The 16,847-nt window shown below is 39.1% G+C and overlaps 1 protein-coding gene across 5 annotated transcripts in view; it reads right to left on the bottom strand.

The window, feature by feature from the left end:
* Fars2 (phenylalanyl-tRNA synthetase 2, mitochondrial) overlaps window positions 1–16,847 on the bottom strand; it is a 403,608-nt gene that overhangs the window by 319,495 nt on the left and 67,266 nt on the right. For 4 of the 5 annotated variants that reach the window (XM_055595241.1, XM_055595240.1, XM_055595239.1 and 1 more), the window contains one exon: window positions 10,961–11,592. In XM_055595241.1, the coding sequence (XP_055451216.1) occupies window positions 10,961–11,572 (612 nt within the window). In that variant the 5' untranslated portion in view covers window positions 11,573–11,592. Of the gene's footprint in view, window positions 1–10,960; window positions 11,593–11,902; window positions 11,974–16,847 lie in introns of those variants that run through there. The other variant, XM_055595242.1, reaches the window with a different exon arrangement.

Below are 16,847 nucleotides of genomic sequence, written 5' to 3'. Positions count from 1 at the left end.
TTGCACAATGCAGCAGTGAGCGCCATGCATAAGGATCTCAGGCTAAAGGGCTATAACTTCTATCTTACTACAATCAACAATGCATTATTTGCAAAAGCCCCATGGCATAGAAAAGACTGGTCGAATCAAATATGTCTCCAAATCCCTCTATATCTTCCAATAATGGGGTACTACCCAAACCACATGAGTAATGGATTCCTGTGATCAATACTTTCACTATCAGAGAAAAATCTAAGCAAACATCTGCGTAAATGGAAGAAAAGCTAAAGACAAGCTGTTACTAGTAAGTGTGTCTTTGACAAGAGTCCTGCCTAAAAGATTTTTAAAGAAGAGATCAGAGAAGTGTAGTCACTGTAATCTATCAAGGCGAAATTAAAATGCCCTCAATAAAACTCCTCCACATGAGGCTATTAAGGAAACCCAATAACCACACAGTACAGAATAAATAACCACCACTGAAAGACAGAAAAGTGATTTGGGGCTGAAAGCAGAAATAAAGAAACTACCTTTGCCTCACAATAGGAGTGGCAGTGGGAAAGCTCAGAGAAAGAAGCTGAAGAATAGAAAGGTCCTAATGAACCATCTGGAAGGAAAGCAACAGTATCAAAGAAGAAACTATCTAATAATGATTGGCAGTGGCTTCCTACAAGAAAGCAGAGAGCTGTTTCTGAAAAGATACACACTCCACTATGCTTCAAATGAAGGGTACCAACTCCACTTGAACTCATGACAACCAAGAGGAACAGCCAAAAGAAGAATGTCCTCCACACACTCCTACCTACAGAAATGGCCAATGAGCATGACCACTTTTTCAAGGTACTGAGTGGTATGTGAACTGAACGCTGACATGTTGATGAAGTGCCATTTGAATAAATGTGTTCAGGCTAAAACTTGCCCGGAAGCTTTCTTTGTACACCTTTACATATCTCTGCTATGAAAGCATTTCTTTGTTTCTATATCAATATTCTATTTTTAATTAAATTTTTTATATTAATTAGTTTATTTACTTTGATTTATATACTTATATTAAAGTATTAAGTACTTCCTCATAAGTTGTATCTTCACCTATTAAGACTTAATATTTTATACCTTATATAAGAGTAAGAATTTTTAAAATATTCTAAGAACTAAGGTAGACAAGTCTTTGTAAATAAATAAGACTTTGTCAGATGCAGGCATGGATTTAAAATTCTATTTCTAACACTTGATAAAAGAAAGTAACCCAACCCTTTGGGTTGGGAAAACATCAAAGACAAAAGCAAGCAAATATAATTTTATAAAACTTGGTACACTGCTGTTGTGGTTTCAGTTTTCCAATAATACTTGGACTGACAAGGAAGAGAAATAATAAAACAGATGCACACATTATTACATACAGTAATTTTAAGTTGTGCACTTAACATGGTTTTTGAAACTGATTAACACAGAGTAGCAAGTCTCTTCAAATTGGATAAAACTTGGAAGCAGCGACTGCATAAGTGCACGTATGGACAAAATCCTAAGTACAGCTGCCTCAGAGGATATACCCAAAAGAGGCGCAAGTACACAAAAAGGACATTTGCTCAACCATGTTTGTAGCAGCTTTATTTGTAATAGCCAGAAGCTGGAAACAGCCCAGATGCCCCTCAACTGAAGAATGGATGCAGAAACTGTGATACATCTATACAATGGAGTATTACTCAGCAATGAAAAATAAGGAAATCATGAAATTTGCAGGTAAATGGTGGGACCTGGAAAGGATCATCCTGAGTGAGTTGTCCCAGAAGCAAAAAGACACGCATGGTATATACTCACTCATATAAACATACAACATAGAATAAACCCACTAAAATCTGTACATCTAAACAAACTAAGCAAAAGACAGGACCCTAACTAAAATGTTCAATCCCCGGGTATACATTTTTAATTAATGCTTTTAATCATATTACATTGACATGGAGTTTACATGACAGACTCTACAATGGATCTGTCTAATAACGAAATTTGACATTCTTCACAAAATAGGTTTAAGCTACAGAACAATGATTCTCACATTTTTTGTCTTAAAATTCTCCTAATATCCTAGGAATCATAATATTCTCTCCAATGTGCAAAGACTATAATGCTTATCTATTGCATTTATCCCTTCCTCCTGATTGATCGTCACTGACCTGCTTTTTTTTATCATGTCCATGGATTTTTTTCATACTTACATCAGAGTCATTTAATTTGAAACTTGTGTCTTATACAATAAGCCATATTCTGAGTAGCTATAAACAGATAACAGTTTAGTACAGCTCTAGTTGTTGGAATCCTTCAAGACAACATCAGTATTAAAGCCTCATCACTATAGAGATGTACCCAGTACATTTTATTTATTATTTCTCCTCTTGATGGACATTTGAGTCTTGAACAAAAAAAGTCAAACCATGAAACATAAAATTGTTATTTTCATAGAAAATGACCAAACTGTTCTGTGCAGTGGTGGGAACTGCACTTCCTTTCAAAAAGCTGAGAATCTTATGATTTCACTCAACACTGGCAATCACAAAGATTACAAATGTACTGGTCTGCTTTTCTACTTACATATTTCCTAATCAAACTGTTGGTCAATCATGTATGATGTTCTATCAAGAGTTCTTTATGATACTGACCCTTTATTTTATTTCTTAAGGCATAGTACATCGTCAAAGTATGAAGGTAAGTAAATGTCTCATGTTTAAAGAAGGAAAGCCCTTGTGTGTGTCCTTACCATCCATACTCATTTTTAGAAAGAACATTAGCACTGGAAACATGGAAAGCCTCGCACCCAAGTCTGATTACATTGGCTTATTCCCCAGGTGGAAAATAATTCTTTTGGTTTGTTCATTTGTTTTCTATTCTCTCAGTTTGGCTTGTAACTTCTCAACATGTACCTGAACCCCTACCTAATATATTGAGTAATACTGTTCCCTCTTTCAGCTTTACACAATGTAACCAACTACCAAAGTGCCTACAGCTTCCTCTTACTTATTGGTCAATATTGGTTCTCCTTTTCTTTACTCTGGCAGAGATGTGACTTCACTACTGCAGACACATCATCCTGCAGACAATCAAATACACATATCCCAGTTTAGTTCACTGTTACTGCTGCTGGTAGAAATTGGCACTCTTCCAGCGTTCAGCTAATTCTAATAGTTTTATTTTTAAAATTTGGTATCTCCTTCCTGTTAGATGAGACACACTCAAAACATGGAATGAATTCAAGTACAGGTCTTTACACTTTCAGACTTATAGATCCATGGTCCACAGTCTCTTGAACTCAGTGTTGTTGAGCACTTTCATAAAGAAAACATTTCCACTGCTGAAAAGTTTTAATATTACCAGCATCATTTTTTTTAAATAAATGCAAGGTTTTCAACCAGACAGGGCTTACCTTGTCTCTCTTCAATCTAATATGTCCTTAAATGGCCATATGTGAAGGCTTTTATGGCAAATTTTAATATAATCAACTTTAACACTCTTTTCTTTCCATGAGCTTTTTCCTCAAAGAATCTCACATTTCAGATATTATATTCCACCAAGATAAGAATAATTACCTCCAGTATTTTCTTCCACATTTTTAAAAGATTATCATTTCATAAATGGATTAAATCACTCAGGAATGAATTTCATATCCATGAGAGACTGAGATCAATTTTCCCATGGATAACTGTCTCAGAACAATTACAACAGTTTATCATCTTCCCGCTTGCATAACTTCACTCCTATTTTGTAGGTTTATAAATAAGTATGATTATTTCAAAATTCTCTAACTTTCTGCTACTGCTAAATCATCTTTACAACCATAAATTGTATGTCTTAGCATCAAGTAAAGCAACTGGACCTTGAATTTTCTAATCAGTCATTATTCAAGTTCTTCAATACCCAGGAGACACTGTCAGATTTACATAATAAGACAGGAGAATTACCATCTTCATGACATTGTTTTCTCACTTATAAAACTACTTTTATGTGGTATATTGCTCTTTTATTATATGTTTAATGACATTTAATCATTTTGCCTATAACTATCTTGGGCAGCTTATACAGTATTTATATACAGGACTTCAAAGTTCTAACTGGTACTGTGAATGGAATCTTTATGCTATTACATTTTGTATTTGTGATATCTAACTGGTACTGTGAATGGAATCTTTATGCTATTACATTTTGTATTTGTGATATTATCATTCTCTGTTCAGCGGGGACCTAGATCTCAGTTGGGGTCCTGGAGTTCAGCTTCCAGATGATAACAGGGGTTCTGTTTCTCTCAGGGGTAGCTAGAGTAGCTTATGCTGAGTCCCAAGTGCGCTAAGGTATGAAAAAGTTTTTCCAGAGTGCTACAGTTTAGCTCTTTTAGCATGAGGTCGCCAGTGGCAGTGGAAGCTCAACATTCCTTCAAAGCCTAGGTGATACCAAAGTGTTACAGCTCTTGGTCAAGCTGCTGTGCTGAGCATGGCAGAGGTGTGGCCAAGGCCCATGCCCATATGACTTGTAGCTGAGACACAGGCATGGGGAGGACCAGGCCCAGTGGGAACCAACAGAGGGTAAATGCAAATCTCAGATGGTCTTGAAGTGAGAAAGCTCCAGCCTTTATTCATGGGATATCCAGGGCAAAATAAACCCTGGACAGAGGGAGGGATTTCAAGGGTGAATGATTTGATTCGCTGGGGTCACAGGATCAGGGATACTTAATGGTCCTATCACAAGAAAGAAAATGCAGTGCTTAATTATCCTGTGGGGAGATAGGGTTCTCCAAGTACAACTGAAGGTCACTGCTGGACTAAGATTCTTAGTAAGGTGGGGCGTTTCTAAAAATTGCTACAGCAGTTTTCTTATCAGAGGAAGCTTCTGGCCTGTAATCTGCCCTGAGGGCTATGTGACCTCCTAACAAGATCTGGGATGGCCCAGATCAGGGGAGACTTTTAACACCCTCCTCCCCACTTTGAGAAAAGGGAGTCTATCATAATAGTCTGAGCACAAACAGTTAGCTATCCGGAGAAAACTGACTTCAATCTTATCCAGCAGAGCCCCACACTTGTGATAAGAAATACTAACGTTTCTACATTTTCCTTGTACCCAATACCTTACTGAAGTACCTTCCTATTCTGAGTAGATCTAGACATTCTATTAAACTTAGCAAATGCACAATTACATAATATGCAAAGAAAACAGCTTTATTTCTTGTTATCTAGTGTTTCTACCCTCTTTTCTCTAAGATTTCTTTTTTCTTTCTTCCTTTTCTTCCTTCCTTACCCGCTTACTTACTTACCTACTTACTTACTTTTATTATATCAATGGGTGGATCCATGTATAGGGATGTGTATGTGAGTACAAGTGCCCAAGGAGACCAGAGGCATTGGATCTCCTTGGAGCTGGAGCTACAGGTAGTTGTTAGCCGCCTGACATACGTGATAGGAAATGAACGCATATCCTCTGTAAGAGCGGTTCGCACTCTTAACCACTGAGCCACTTCTCCAACCTTCTGTTCTCTTTTTTTTTTTTTTTTTTTTCTGTATTTGGTGGTAGTAAGGACTGAAGGCAGGTCCTGAGGTCCTCTACTTTACTGTATGAGGGAGACTTTCTAATTTACTAATGAGCAGAATCAGGAAAGCAGGTGACTCTGAATGGTGTCTACTTTTGATAGAAACATGTAAAATGATTCATTATAAGTCATGACGGATGCTGCTAATGCCTGACAGACATCATTTGCAAAGTTCAGGAAGTTCTTTTCTATTCTTAGTTTGCTAAAGTTTTTACCATGTGTCATTAATGTCATTAAATGTATTTTTAATGCTATCAGATAATTAAATGTCAAATTATTTTCTACAACTATTGAAATACGCACATGCTTTTTTCTCTTTTTATGAGTTAATATGGTAGAACATAATATATGTAAACAATAATGGAACACAATATTGAATTAAACTTGTAAATACTTCATTCAATAAATGTTTGTCTGTTCATTAAAACAGAATTACTAGTATCCGTAAGAGTGAAACTTCCAAAGTTTCCTTTTCATTTAGCATGAATATAAACAGGTATAACCTCATAAAATGAACTTCATGAATGTCTTGTTTTCTCCTGTATGAAACTAATATTAAGTCTTTTATTATTTGGTAAAAGTTCATGTATTAAATCACATGGAAAATGTAGAAATTATCAGAATTATTTCAGATTTCTATTGTGTGTCATTTATACTCTTTTCTTTAATGTACCGTCCCTTTTTTATTTTATTTAATTTATTTTTTTCTTATCAGTTACATTTTATTAACTCTGTATCCCAGCCGTGTCCCGCTCCCTCATTCCCTCCCAATCCCACCCTCCCTACCTCATCTCCAAAGATACCTGATAAAACAGGATCAGATGAATGGGGAGGAGGTCCCCCCATAGTGGACTTGTACCCTCCCTTTAAAAAAGAATTGGTAGTTACCTTCGCATTAAAGCAGGCTGAGCCAATGTCCCTTGACTGTCTGGTCTCAATGTTTTCTGTGTTTTAGTTTTTGCAGTAGATGAATCTCAAACACATGTTAACACAAAAAAAGATGACTCCTTAAGCACACAATACTCAAGTAAATTACAGTTCAAAACCTGTAGTAGGTGTTTTGATTTCTTTGTTATATAAATATGTTTTTGTTTTAAGCCAAACTGTGGGATATGGGACTCCCTTAGTTTGTCCACAGCAGACAATTGCCTTGTGTGGGGTGTGGTCTTTTGCCAGCAGCAGATAGTGAGTTTCTGAGGACTCTGAGAGGGTATAAATACGAGAGCCCAGACAGAAGCAAGGGCTTCGAGGAGACGGACAAAGAAGGCTGCTTTTTCATCCTACTGCACTTGCCATTTGCTGTTACTGGACTACTAGATGTCTTGACAACTGAGATTAGTATTTTTCCAAAGAACCTGACAGCCCTAATCACCCAGAACTATGTCTAAAATGGTCTACATCCCCTTTTCCTTCTAACTGTCTTTCTCTCCCACCTAAGGCTGGGGATTTAGAAGGGAGGTAGAGGCTTAAAGAACGCCAAGTAAAATAGAGTTTAAAAACAGCATCTATGGGCTAGAGAGATGACTCAGCAGTTAAGAGCACTGAATGCTTACCCAGAGGTCCTGAGTTCAACCCCACGCAACTACACGGTGGCTCCCAACAATCTATAATGGGATCTGATGCTCTCTTCTGTCTGATGTTTTCTTCTGTCATTCAAGCATACATGCAAATAGAGTGCTCATATATATGCATAAATAAATGTAAAAAAAAAAAAAAACAGCATCTACAAAAATCAATCCTGCCATCTAGTTTTATCTGGAGTTTGAATGGTTTTTAGTTTTGTTTGTTTTTTTTTTTAGTTTATTTATAGCTTTTTATTAATTATATATATACATTTCACATCATGTACCCTCATCCCACCTATCTCTCCAACCCTTCGTATCCACACTTTGTCCTTGCAAGTTGTGCACAAATAATAATAATAATAATAATGTCGAAAAAGAAATCTTGTTGTGGAAGCTGTAGTGTGTCCCACTGTGTTCCACAGTATATCCTTTAGTCTATACATCTTTACTTGCAAATGTTCACTGCAATGGTCACTGGTCTGCTTCAAGGCCTCCGGTTTCTTCTACACTTTCAATACTTGATCCTCCGTGGGACTCTTCTTGGACATCCTGTTGTTGCCCTGTGTCATGGAGATCCTGCAGCTTTGGATCTGGAGGACTGGCTCTTTTAAGCACTCCAGAAGTTCACAGATGCAGTAGATGTTCAGTGGGACTGGGTATTACCTAAGTTGGTCAGTCCATGCCAGCTCTCCTATGCTCAAAACACCAGGACAAGCCCTGCCCCAACTATTCCCTTCAATGCAGCAGCCAGCAAGGGACGAGGCTAGCTCTCCTACTGTCACATCCCAAGGGTTGCTTCACCTGTACCTTTGCCACCAGGGCCAGCTCTACTATGCTGCCCAGGCAATGTGTAGGGGCCCCTTGAGTACTGCAGCTGGCATGGGGTAGGGCCAGCTCTCCAGCTCTTGTGATCTTACAGCCAGGCCTCTCACTTACTGCAGGTAGCAAAGGATGGTGAAAGGGAGGTGGACATCTCGCCCTTACTCACACCACCCAGCCACCCCTTGGCAGATGAGTGGCAGGGTCAGCTCTCCTGCAATGACAGCATTGGGATCAGCATACCTGCACCCTCAACACCAGTGCCAGCTGTACTGATCGGACCAGGTAAGGTTCCAGGCCCACTCTTCAGCAGTAAGGGACAGAGACAGCTCTGGTTAGTTTTGCTGTTCCAGTGCCCAGTTCTTCTGCAAAGACTTGGGGATGTCCAGAACTGTACACCTATCTACCTTCTATTTTTTGTTTAGAACAATTTGGCAAACTAGCATTTTAAACGAATACTGAATTAATTTTTATACAACATGTAAATATAGATGACACACAGAATTCTTAAATATAAATCAAGCTTGTTCTGACTTCTATACCGTTAGTCTAAATAATCCACATGTCTCTGACTGACATCATTTAACATCTTTGACCATGATCATGAATTTGTCAAACTCGACCTTTAAGTCATCAGTGTTGCTTCATATATCAAGGTTATAACAGTAGGCAAATGAAAGTTCATAATTCATAAGGCTTCTTAGATTATCTATTTTAGGCTTTATCCACATTTATCTTTTTTCTATAAATTCTACTTCTAATGTTAATAAGGCTACATCTGACACATTTGGGGAAGCATTTGCTAGACAAACCTTTCCATCCTTCACCCCTCTCTCTAGTGGGTTTTCATTTCAGGGTCTCTGAACATCCAACCTGAACATGCATTTCTATACCTGCTTTGCTTAACTAACATCGGTGTGTGAATATTCACACATTAGAACTGATACCAAACTCATAATTTTGACTTCCTTTCTTTTAGTCCTAACTTCTTATATATTCTTTTCTTCCTCTATTCACTCTGAAGGCATAGGTTAAATCCCAATCTTTACTTCAACAGAGAGTAAGCTACTTAGTATTTCTTTCTATGCTGCCTCTGATTCATAGCTTTAGCAGCCTTACCTGCTAATTATTCCTCTGAAAGTGTTACTTTCATTTAGCTTTCTTCAAAGAACAAAGGGGCGTTTTTCAATAATTTCTAAATATGCTGTCATTGTTCACTAATTTCTATTATTATCAATATTTTTCTCTCTACTTTTTCTCATTATGTAGTCCAGGATAGCCTCAAACTTGAAATCCTTCTGCCTCAGTCTTGCAAGGGCTGGGAGTGCAGGTTCATGCACTACAACCAGCATCACTATTTCTTTTACTCTATAAATCTAATAACTTGTTTTTCACATGTAATAATGAATACAAAGATTATTAAATAGGAAAATAAAACAATATAATGTTTTCAAGTACTGTACACACATCTAAAAGAAAATTTTAAAAGTCATATTCATAGAGAAATAAACAAAAAACAAGTCAAACCACTTTTCCTGGTGTTATGAGTAGATAGGATTTAGAAAGAAAATTTCAATGGAAGATAGGAAATCAGAAATGAACCCTTTCCAGTGCTCATCATTGCTATATCAAGCTTGCCTTGAGTCATGAACAGGAGTGACTGACAAGCACAGAAATCAGCAGAGAGCAGTAGCCGAAACACTGGCCTTAGGAAACCTGCCTTCCAGTTGAGTTCTGTAACTGACTGTTGTGCAATCCTGAGCCAGTCACTAGATTTTTCCAGACTGCCGACTCTCCATGAAGTGAGATAATCTACCTCTTAAGTTTTTATTGAGAGGAATAAATAAAGCATTGGAAATGGAAGCACCTAGCAACTTGAAAGGAAGCTAGTTACATATGTAGGTAGGTGCATAACTTATTAAACAATGAACCGAAATGCAGTCACAATATCAGACTAGACTATCTACACATGGTGCCTGGAAAAACTGGACTGGATTACAACAAACATAAACCAAGAAAGGGCTATTTTTATATGTGCCTTTCATTGCTACCTTCATTTTGTACCCTAAATTTCCTCCCCAATAATATGTCACTGTGGGTCTCTGAGCCTTCACTGCCTCTCCTCTATCATGATATACAGGCTTACACCTTAGCATGTTCTTTATTACTTTAACAGGGTAAGCCTGACTGAACATCTATCCAACTCCATCCCCTGGGCATATCACACCACTATTATCATGGCTCCCCTCACAGATGAATCAGAAGAGGCATTCTATTACTTTGTCATACTCCAGGCTCTGACTTGTCTCTTTTCATTTCCTTTAGGTTCTCTCATGTATCCATATCCTTTCTTCCTTATTACTACCTTGGAAAATAATAAGCATCCCAAGAACTAGGAATGTCTATCTGTGATCCCTAAATCCTGCACTGAGCCAACTTTGAGAAAGGCTCTCCTATGGGAATGGCCTGAATACCAAACAAGCTCTGTGCACCCAAACACAAACATCCACACTAGCAAGTAAGACACCTCCCACCATCAATGCTAGGAAAGAGAGGCAAGAGCTTAGGGACAAGAGCACTGCTGATGGTACAAGCTGGAACAGCACCAGTCACACTCAGCACAGGAGATCATTACTCTCCAGCAGCAGGAGGCAGCACTAAGTTCCAACATCACAAATGGAATAACCAGCACACAGGCTTCAGCATTCTACCTTCACTCAGCCTGAATTAAAGCTGAATCTGAACCACTGGCCAGCTACAAGTAGTAAACCTGTATAAAGCAGATCAGTGCTGAGAAAACGGAACAAGAACAGACAAGTAAAAGAGAAAGATGTTTTGTGAAGTCAACAGTTTGCAGCAGTGTGAGGCAACAAATCACTCAGACACACTGCGCCTTGGAAGGCCATCACAAAAGACATCATGAAAAACGAACAGGTCACTAAAGGAAATGAAGCTCAAGAACAAGACTCCTTGTTTCACTGATCACAAGTCTCCAGTTACAGCAATACAAATGTTCTTCAACAAGACTCACCTCATGTTTGGAGAAGAGCCGGACCCCCTCCAGCTGGTGGAAAACTGGGTAGTGCTGGGAATCGATCTGGTCACGGCGGTACACATCACCCACCACAAGGAAGGCATTAAGTCCCGCATGCAGCAAGTCCCACTGGTGTGCTGATGTGTGTGCTCTCAGCATGTGCTCCCGATTCAAGTAATAGTTGTCCCCCCTCTTCCTGCTGGGGTGGTCCGCTGGGATTAGCAGGCTGTCAAAGTTCTGCCAGGTGGTGACCACAGGGGGCAGCTGGTCATAGACAGAGAACAGAGGGGTCCTGGATCGCCGCATGTACTGCTGGTAGAAGTGCTCCTTCACCCGCTCCTTGATCAGCCACAGAGGGTGGAACTGCTGGTTGTGCAGGTTCCTGCCCACCTTGGAAAGGACCTTTGGGGTGAGGTTGCTATAGTCATCCTGAGGATAGGATTTCCCCAGTAGCTCCACCACACCGCTGGGAGCACCTTGGGCAGCAAACTGTGACGTGGCAGGCCTTGAGCCCCAAGCCCGATGGTGATGGCATCTGCAAACATGACTGACCTTCCTTACCAGGTAGGTGTGCGCACAGGCAGCTCTGATGAAGGCCAAACAGACCATTATAGAAGCTCCTCACAATTCTGGAAAAAGCACAGAAAAAGCACAAGTCAAGTTCCATTCTGTAGACAACAACAGATGTGTCCATGAGTTCTCTAACGACTTTCCTAGTGACATACATATGTGCCTGGCGTTGCCTCCAGGAAGACCAACTAAGAAAATTCTATTGACAAGGCTGCTGTAATTTGAATGTTCTCTCCAGAATTCATGTTGAAATCCCACTGGCATCTAACAGAACTAAAAGGTACAAAGCCACCATGGCTCGGCCTCTAGAAAACAAGGATGGGTTAAATAGAGTGAGAGTGGACTCCTAAGGTAAGAATAAGCTCAAACCTTGTTCTCTCTCTTTTGCCATCAGATGATCCACAAGATATCTGTCCTTGCGCCAGTGCCTTCATTTTTGACCCCAAACTGCAGAGCTGTGAGAAACAAGTTTCTTTTAATGATAAATTACTCAATCTGCAGAATTATGTTATAACAAGGGGGAAAAAAACAGCTCTAGCATGGTGGTACGCAGCTTTAAACCCTGCAGTCAGGAGAAAAGGCAGGTGGATTTCTATGAGTTTGAGGCCTGGTCTAGCACAGCAAGCTCCAAACGGTCAAGGCTATATACCCTGTGTCGAATTTTTAATTAATTAATTAAAAGAAACAAGACTATGACAAAGCTTTAGTGTTTTTGCACTAAGTCAGAAGAATACTGAAGGTATTGATCTCTAATCCCTAGGTGTACTTCTCCTGTCATTTAAACCCTTTCCACTGCAGAAAAAAAAAGAAACAAACAAACAAAAAAGTCTTCACCATGCTGCTATGGCCAAACTACTCATGAAGGAGAAAACATTAAATGTAACAACCTCCTTTATTTTTACTGCATTCTAGCACCAAAATGTTCAGAGGGACCACCAGCTCCATGGACATTAAAAAAACCTGTATCTCCAAAAAAATTTTAAAATTAAAAAAAAAACATTTTGAATACAATCTTACGAAATGGTTCAGCTGATAAAGTACCTGTCATGCACACAGGAGAGCCCAAGTTTGGATCCCCAGTGCCCATGGAAAAAAAGCTGGGGACATCCGCAAACATCTGGAGGCCACTGCTGAGTGTCAGACGCTCACAGGCCAGCCAGCCTAGGTGAACTGATAAGTTACAAGTTCATTGAAAGATGCTGTCTTACAAAGCAAGGTGCAGAGTGTGAGAGGTCCTGTCTCTAAAACAAGGTGAAAAATGTCTGAGGAAGACATGCAATGGTAGTGTTGGCCTCCACATGCATCAACATATATGTATACATGTACCCAAATGTACACGTGCACACAACCACATGATCACATACACACCAGTATACACAAACATATTTTTATTCAGATCTTCCGAATAAAATTACTACTTTAAATGATTTCATTCAGTGATTAAAAAATAAAAAGAAATGTAACAAAAGTTTATGCTAAGTAACAGGCTGTGCCAAGGAGGGTAGAAATTTTATCTGTGAATTGAAGTCTTCCCTGCTTTTATTGGTCATGGCATGTAATATAAAACCATTCACATCATTCTATAATTGACTATTTTTCCTCAAAAAAGACAAATTTTCTACAGCAATACACACACACAAAAAGCCAAAAACACAGGACAGAATTTACTGGAAAAGTGACACAAAGATGACAGAAGATAGAGGACTGACCCAAGGGTGAAAACAAAGATGAGAAATTGAGATTGTAGAATTTCACAGTTAAGAGCCATCTCAGCAGTCATGTGGGATAGGTCATTGACCTCTCAGAACAGATGCCCAAACTCTGTGCCTGTTGGTGAAATGACTGTGATCTACTAATTGTTTATTCCTTACTTCAACAAAGGCAGTTTTGACTCCCTCAAGGACCACAGCAAAAGGTATAACTGGAGATCAAAGTTGAAAATTCAGAAGTGATATAAGTTCTTAAACTTAAGTCACTCAAGTCTTTTGAATTTAGAACTTCCATTTTGAGTTACTTTAAAAATAGACAACTTCAAAACTCATACAGTTCCACCACGAATACATAACTCCATTGTCCACCAAAAGCCTATCTCACACATATGTGAACAGTACCATTGCCAGAATCAAAATTACAAGTGGGAAGAACTTCTGAGATGCCTGTCCATGGAACTGCCGTGATGGAGCAGCTTTCAGAAATGCCCAGGAACACTCTGGACTTATGCACATGGCATCCTTTTCTCACAGTTGCTTGAGTGTTTTTGGCTGAGCTTCAACTGAATCTGTCTTCCTATCTAAGCTGCTCTGTCCCTGCAGAGGGTATGAATTTCAGATTTCAGCATTCAGCCTTTCATATCCTAGCACAAAGCAACACTGTCAGGCTGCTAGTTACCCAGCTCAGCACTCTTGGCAAGACATAGGAAAATATTTCTCTCTTCCACAGGCATATGCTGTTATACAAAGTTCAGGATTGCTAGAAAAGGACGCCTTTATATAGTTATTCATGGTTGCCAACTGTGTTTTGCCTTATCGGTGTCTGTCCTACACACGAAAAGTCCTTCCAGGTTCCCATAGATGAGCAGCATCCTAGCATCCTATAACTGATCTTCTCACACGCTGAACTTGTCCATTAAAGTGTAATTTGTTTTCATCTTCATTTTGTAATTTTTGGTTCATCTGCTCATCCCCAACTGAAGTCCATGCTCTCATTCTTCATCCCCAAATAATTATTCTTCTATCATCATCTATCAAGGAAGACAAACGACTGGGATTGCTTTCTGGCTTCTAAAATTTGAAAGTCTTCCCTCTGCACCTACCTAATTTCTCCCTAAGAAATACGTCATCTGAAAAATGCAGGGGGTTCAGGAAGGCTTCCCAAGGACAGTGTTGTTCCACTAGTGCAGTGTACTGTGTGCCACCTTTTCTGAAGTCCTGGGTAAGAATCATTCATAGCCACTCACCAAGAAGGAAACTAAAACCCATACGATAAACGAATTTACATAAATGACTTCACCCACCCAGTGAACAAAGTTCAGAACTCTAAGTAATTCAAGTACTTTTCAAAGTCCAAGTAACTTTAACATGCCTTTCCCATAACTTTAGTTTTACCCAAGTAATTCAGGCCAAACAATATACATATGAATAATTAAAGCAAATAAATTTATAACTTTCGATGTTAGAAATAAAATAAATATTTAAAGGAATGAACAAAAAATCCAAACTAAGAGCCAAATTGGCCTCTGGCTTGTTTTTGTACATGAAGCTTCCCAAAACACAACAGAGGGCATTTTTCAGGGTGACTTTTTCAAAATATGCATCCCCCAAAACACAAATAACCTACAGCATGATCTGATCCTTTATGGAAAATATTTGTTACCCTCTACTTTACTTAATTTACTGAGATTTTATTTTCGCAGTTAGTATAATTTCCTTACTTAAAAATATATGTAGACAATACAGGCCCAAAAAGTAGCAGAAGTGTAAGCACATGTACTCAATATTGACTTTAATACAAAGGACAAAGGATGGCATTTGAAAGAAAGGCGAAACAATGAACAGCTGGCAACTTTCAGAAATATTCATGTGGTTTAATCCTTAAGCCTTTCTCTTAGGCCCCTTATCATAAAACAAAAAGGTGAAAGAATACACATCTCATAAATAAAGAAGTAGTCCAGACCTTGTTCATAAAATACTCAACTCACTGCCCAATGTGTAAGAGCTGACCTGAAGCAAAACTGATCCAGAGACTTCTAGACATCTGTAACACAGTAAATAGCCAAGCTGTTCACTGAGACTGAGAACTCAGAAAAAAATAAAATTTTTGCTTGTTCAGCTTATTTTCTGTATGCTGGTGGGACACAGAGGTACTTATGACTCAGCTAGCTGCAATTTCCACAAAACAGTAAGAGATGCTGTTCAAAAGTAAGGTAAGAGATTAGATATAGAAATGTACCTTGGGGCTGGCAAGATATCTCAGGAGGTAAAGGCTCTAATGCCCGATGCCAAGCTGAGTGATCTGAGTTCCGTTCCCAGGACTCACATTATGAAAGGACAGAAAAGACTCCCAAATGTTGTCCTCTGCTTTCTATACAGGCATCACAGCACAAACATGACCCCACAGTGCACACACATGCAAACACACTAAAATAAATAAATGTAAAAATGAAGGGTAGGGATGCTGGAGAGATAACTCAGCAGCTAAGAATGCTTGCTGCTCTTCCAGAGAACCAGACTTCACCATCCACGGCAGGCAGCTTGCAACAACCTGTAACACAAACCCGGGGAATCTGATACTCTGTTCTGGCCTCCAGAGGTGCCCAATTACATGCAGCATACACTCTCCCAGACACATACACAAATGAAAATAAAGTAAATCCTTAATTTTTTTATGTAAAGCTTGGACACTGCTGGCGACAAAGTAAATCATGTAAAAACCTAGAAATTCGGAGCACAGTACAATGAAAACGGGTTCTTGGAAGGTAGAACACCAACTCTGCATTCCAGTCACTTAAGAGGCTAAAGGCCTCTGGGGATACAAAGCAAGATGGTAATAAACCAGCAAAAACCTTGATTCAGAAGACTGTATCTGAATACATAAACTAGCTCCTACAACAGCATATGAATTGCAGCCTTCAGATAGATAGAAAAAAAAATACTTAGTATAAAAGGACCTCCAGGAGCCATTCAGTCCATTCAGCTAATGTATAGCTCAGACTCTATACATCAGGACAAGCAAGCAACTGTGAAATAATCTGAGCAGATAACCGTGGTGATTTGAATAAGAATGGCCTCCATTTGAAAGCTTAGTCAACAGGGAGAAGAAATGTTTGAAAAGATTAGAAGGATAAGGAAGTGTGGCCTTGCTGGAAAAAGTGGGTCACTGAGAATGGGTTTTAAGGTTTAAAAAAAAGCCCACAAGTCTAGTGTTTCTCTCTTTCATAGCCCATGGATAAAGTTGTAGCTCTCAGCTACTGCTCCAGTGCCTGCCTGCCAACCTGCCACCATGCCATGCTCTCAGCCTTGATGATAATGGACTAAACCTCAGAAACTATAAGCAAGTCCGTAATTAAATGTGTGTGTGTGTGTGTGTGTGTGTGTGTGTGTGCGTGTGCGTGTGCGTGTATGTGTGTGTTTTAATAATGGTTGCCTTGGTTATGGTCTCTTTCTTTAGCAATAGATCAGTGACTATGACAACGACTGATTCCAGTGACCTGATTCCTAGGTAAAACTCCTTTCTATTCCATGTTATTACAGTCTCCTTCTTCTCACTCCACCTGCTCTCTAGAAAAATAATCTAAGTCTTGTCATCCTTAGTCAAG

This window comes from Psammomys obesus, unplaced genomic scaffold (genome assembly GCF_907164565.1).
Source record: "Psammomys obesus unplaced genomic scaffold, mPsaObe1.curated_primary_1811, whole genome shotgun sequence".
Classification (NCBI taxonomy): Eukaryota; Metazoa; Chordata; class Mammalia; order Rodentia; family Muridae; genus Psammomys; species Psammomys obesus.
Note: the sequence above shows the minus strand (reverse complement) of the source record. Positions and strands in the feature narration are given on the sequence as shown.